This window comes from Osmerus eperlanus, chromosome 9 (assembly GCF_963692335.1).
Source record: "Osmerus eperlanus chromosome 9, fOsmEpe2.1, whole genome shotgun sequence".
Taxonomy (NCBI): Eukaryota; Metazoa; Chordata; class Actinopteri; order Osmeriformes; family Osmeridae; genus Osmerus; species Osmerus eperlanus.
The window spans coordinates 15,039,747-15,045,342 of record NC_085026.1 but is presented as its reverse complement, the minus strand read 5'-3'; the positions used below and the strand labels follow the sequence as shown (position 1 = coordinate 15,045,342).

The following is a 5,596-nucleotide window of genomic DNA, read 5'->3' as shown; positions in this document are numbered from 1 at the left end:
GCTATTCATAAAGTTACATTTTCATATATTTCTGGCGAGTTTAACAGGCCTACAAATAGGATGGCAAACAGGCAATTCCTTCTTCCATAGCCATAACTGCATTTAAAAAGTATTTGTAGTTTAGTAAAATTATGTGTAAGTGTCCAATATATTCTTAAACGTTGTTACATGTTGTTGTTACTAATTTATCAATGTGTTATTACTTTTGTAGGTGTCGATAGTAAAAGTAGCCTGCTATGCCTTGCAGTATCTATCATTAGCATTAGCATTATTTAAAAAAAATCATAACGAGATAAGCCTAATGGTTTGGCATTCAGCCAACTACATTATTAATCACACTGTAATGTCTTATATCAATTATGTTACTAATGCTACTATTTGAAGATTCAAATATTTTTTAATTTGAGTAAAGAAAATCTTCTCATTACACTTGATCACATGCTGTAATTGGCCCATTGTTAGTAACTATTCTTAAGACACAAACGCTATACCAGAAAAGGATACATTTAGGAAAGACGGTCAACTCTCGGTTGAGTTGAAACAATCACTGGGCCTTGTAGCCAGCAAGCATAATAACAATGTCCTAATTACTATATGAATTAAAATACAGGATGTTAGCTTGACATTTACCATGACATTGATATCTATATGAAAAGTGCATAAACAATATGTCCACGCCAGAAAAGTAGCCGTGTGGGAATCTATAACGGCTGTAGGTCTCTCTCCTACACATCCCCCCCTCAACTCTCGCTCTCTCTCTCTTTCTTTCTCTCACTCTGTCTCTCTCTGTCTCTCTCTCTCTTTCTCGTGCGCCCGCGCTCCAACTGTTTTGGGAAACGTGTCTATGCGTAAGTGCTTGTGTTTGTGTGTTTGTGAGTCTGTGGCACATCCTATTAAACACACATATTAATTTACCTAAACAGACGGAAAAAAAACAATGCAACGCTTGCCTAGATTGACCTTTAGACTACTGGAAGTATTGGTTTCTGCGATTTTATGTAACATGCTTTGAACCCACAATGGGTATCAACTCTGAGGCCTAGTATTATATACAGAAATCATTTGGATTTTAAACCTATAGCCTAATTTATTATGCAAGAATAAGGAGGAATGGAATGCGATGATTTTCGAAGGTTTAAATTCGCAGGAGTCATATCTCTTATTGTCAAGACCCCACCCTGGGGGCACTTATTGGTTGCACAACATATGTTCAGCTTAAGCTATTTTACAGTTCACACAATTGTAGACAAATTTGTCTCTGGGATCTTGTTACCAGTCAGTATTTAGATGATGATCCATAAAAGAGATGCATTATTAATGCATTATTATCTTGTAGCATTTGTTACAGTTGCTCTTTCCTACATTGCATTTATATTCATGCTTTACTTTCTGATTCATCTCTATTCATATCTTTGGAAAATTCGTTGTATTGATGTTATTTTACTGGATTAATATCTAAATGTCAACAACATTAGTAAGGACTTCTGTAGGCCTATGTTTCTACTAAATCTTTTGGTACAAATAGAAGGACTTAAAGGCGTCTGAATGGAGAAGCTTCCATTCAGAAAAAGGGCGGGGGGCAAGGAAACGTGTAGGCCAACACATAATACGTGAAATATTTTCCTTTAAATGTATAGTGCACTTTGTTAACAGTACTCATAATCATGGCATGATACACATTTATTTGTGGCATACAAGACGTGAAAATATAGACCAGGCCCACATTAATATAAGCAAAAAAAAAATCTGCTATAGGCTAACAAATTGTTATAGTTTTGTTTGAGACATAAAGTAGTTCCTCTTTTCGGCGGTTACTTTACAGTTTTTCTCTTGTGTTTATCCCCAACGGTCTGTAACACGCTTTTGAGACGCTAAGAAATGTTGGGTAAGCAATCTAGAAATATCAGAAGCAGTAAAATGGATTTAGGTGGTGTGATCTATTTTCTTGGTATGCTTTTGGTCCGAGGTAGAGGAACTGCCTTTGTTGATGGGGGTGAGTGCGTTCTACATTGCAATGGAGGTTGTGTGTGTGTATCCTTGCGCACTTGGGCAACTGCTAAGAACTGCTCCACGATTGGTTGAAACCTAGGAGGACGCGTTAATACTTATGGTGCTGTGGTTGGCTGCGCACTGTAAAGGTTCAACCAATTTTTTTACAGCTTAGTGTCTGTGGCTCCGTAATTAATTGTAGCTATCTGTCTCCTATCGATGTGTTTTTTAAGACCATGAAATAGTTGTTTTTTATTTGCAGAGTTGCCGGCGATAGAGATTGAGACCCAACTGTGCTGCTGGTTACTGCCATTATACCTTGCGTGTGATGTTGGATATGGGAGAACGGAAAGAAGTGAAAATGATTCCTAAATCGTCGTTCAGTATAAACAGCCTGGTGCCTGAAGCCGTCCTAAATGACAACCACCGACCAGTCCCCGAGGAAGAGGAGAAGATGTCTCAGCCTGCACTACAGGACACTAAGTCGGAGAACACTTGCACTAAAAGTGACAACAATTCCAACCAGGAATCGACTTGCAACGACGAGAAGGAAAAAACGGATGAGAAGAAGGATTGCAAAGACGGGGAAAATGGTAAAGACGGAGAAAAGAAAAACGGCAAGTATGAGAAGCCGCCTTTTAGTTATAACGCTCTTATTATGATGGCAATCCGACAGAGCCCGGAAAAACGACTAACGCTGAACGGTATTTACGAGTTTATCATGAAAAACTTCCCCTACTACCGAGAGAACAAGCAAGGCTGGCAGAATTCCATCAGGCATAACCTCAGTCTGAACAAATGTTTCGTTAAAGTCCCGCGGCACTACGATGACCCGGGCAAGGGGAACTACTGGATGCTTGACCCCTCAAGTGATGATGTCTTCATCGGTGGGACGACGGGCAAACTTCGCAGGAGATCCACAACATCTAGGGCCAAGCTGGCATTTAAGCGGGGCGCTCGCCTAACCTCTGGCCTCACTTTTATGGACCGGGCAGGGTCTTTATACTGGCCTATGTCCCCGTTTCTGTCTCTTCACCACCCCAGGGCCAGCAGTGCCCTGAGCTACAACGGCACATCATCAGCCTATCCTAGTCACCCCATGTCCTACAGTACAATGTTGACTCAGAACAGTTTGGGGAACAACCATTCTTTCCCTTCCTCCAACGGACTGAGTGTTGACAGACTGGTAAATGGAGACATCCCTTACGCCACTCATCACCTCACAGCAGCGGCGCTGGCAGCCTCCGTGCCATGTGGTCTATCTGTGCCCTGCTCCGGGACATACTCCCTAAACCCGTGTTCCGTTAACCTACTAGCTGGACAGACAAGTTACTTTTTCCCCCACGTCCCCCATCCGTCCATGACGTCTCAGAGTAGCACCACGATGACTGCTCGGGCCACCTCCTCCTCCTCCCCGCAGGCTCCCTCGTCCCTGTCCTGCGATTCCTTACGGCCTTCCCTTCCCAGCTTCTCTTCAGGACTGTCCGGAGGCCTGTCTGACTACTTTACACATCAAAATCAAGGTTCATCTTCAAATCCACTTATACACTAACAAAACATCCACATGGAGCAGACTGTAAGTGAACATTTTACACCCATTTACCTTGTAAAATATCCTATAAAAGAGAGACTTAAGAACAAAGAGAAAACAAAACGAAAGCAGCCCGAAGTCCAGGTATTTTTTATTGATATTCTGCATTTATTTCTGTGTATATATATGTCAAGTGTCGGGGAGGTGTTTATGGTTCCACTGTCAGCAACGTGCAATGTGATGAAAAAAAAAGAGAAAAACGTATAGGTTTTTGAAGAGGCATTACCTTTAGAATGTGTATTTAAATAGTGTCTGCAGATTTGCCTAATTTTTTAATATTAAAAATATCTAATACCATCACATCAGCCACCAGTGGCCATGTTTGCAGTATTATCACGTATATCATGCGTGCACTGGTGGTGGAAATATGATTTGTGAAAAATTAAAGACTAATTTTTGTTTTCATTTTCAAATAAATGTGTTTAAAAAAAATGCAGAATGCCCATACCAACCTATGGCTCTTATTATTTTGTCCTCTCTCCCATTAGGAACAATTAGTACTTGATACAATCATTTATATTTTCTACACGATACTGTTACTTTTTAGACCAAAGAATCGGTTTAGATGATACTCGAGAGTTCAGTATTTCAGCAGCAGCATAAGACAGGGCAGATAGGAAGGGGACAAAATGAATGAATGCCTCTGGCCTGTGTTGTGCATATTTTACTGTATGTGATCACCACCCGATCGCATTCTTTTTGTAATTAGTGACATGTCAATACCTATTGTAATTATAGGTTAACTTTGCGAACGTGTAACCCGTGTTGAGCAAATGCCTCATAAAAATATGGAGTGATTGTTTATGTCGTCTCTTTAAATTTCATGGTTGTGATATTGTGGTCTTTATTCCCGTGTTTGTCGCTTAAACTGTTAATCGATCAAAATAAAAGAATAGGTTACGTTCTTATCCAACCTTTGTCTTTTTTAACATTCCTGTATGATAGAGAAACGTTTGGCTTCTCTTTTGCATGTCTTTGAGCGTGGACTGTATGGGCGACAGGCTGGGCGGCTGTGACTTAGGCCTTGTCCGAGGGGGCTTTTCTATACACAGTCCGTCTTTCAGAGGAAACTGTCACTAAACTATATCACATGCTCATTTCTCATTTGGCCTACGTCTATTTATGTGTAAAGGAAATAATCCATGGTAGATCCACGCAACTAGTAGTCTATGATCAACTTAATTGAAGTTACATGCATGCGCTGTACAGTTTTACGAAAAATGCTCTGCTATGCTGCTGTGCGTCAGGGCACGTGAAGGCTGGTTCATATTCTGTTTCCGTATGTGATGCTTTGAGAACATACACATGAGACCGGTATTTGAGAGAGTTTTTGTGCTCGTTCTTACTCCCTCTAACATCCTATATTGGAGGCTTTTGATGGTTTGGCTGTTGTGTATTAATTGTTCCACCATAGTGAGAAAGAGAGCGTTAGACACTATGAGAGAAATCATTTTTTAGAGAGGTTTGTAAACCATTGTCCGCCTTTTGTTTGAGGGAAATGTATTGTCTTACCTTATGATGTTTATGGAAAAGAGATGCACGTTTATACTGACTTTGAACAAGTAGGCCTTTGCTGATCTGTATAGCCTTTCCCTTTCTGCTGACAATTTGTTGTGTTCATCAGAAATAGAATAGACATGGTGGTCAGGCTTGTATCTACAATAAAACACAACAAAGCTCAACTCTCAGCTCTATGCAGCCAACAATTTGTTCATTTCCTAAAGAGGCATCGTGTTAAATGAGTCCAACTGTAATGCAATAACCTCACTGCTTTTCACAATGGGCCGGTGGAACTCAATATCTCCCTCGCAAGATGCTATCGTTCAAATGTTAAATGGGGTGACCATTCAAAAGACAATGACTAAAGGGCTTGGGTTAAATGTACAAGGGACATATCTTCCCATACTTTAATGTTACTTCATTTGTCAATTTGAAGTTTATTTTATCCAATATGTTAACAGAAGATTTGGAGGCGTATGCTAACTCGCTATGCCAAAAAAACAATAACATTGGTCA

General features: G+C 40.2%; 1 protein-coding gene across 1 annotated transcript; it reads left to right on the top strand.

Annotated features, from left to right (window-relative positions):
- Window positions 1-2,181: 2,181 nt before the first annotated feature.
- Window positions 2,182-3,845, top strand: foxg1a (forkhead box G1a). Its single transcript, XM_062469469.1, has one exon. It carries the CDS (start codon window positions 2,318-2,320, stop codon window positions 3,539-3,541), a length of 1,224 nt encoding a protein of 407 aa, XP_062325453.1. The 5' UTR covers window positions 2,182-2,317; the 3' UTR covers window positions 3,542-3,845.
- The last annotated feature ends 1,751 nt before the right edge of the window (window positions 3,846-5,596 follow it).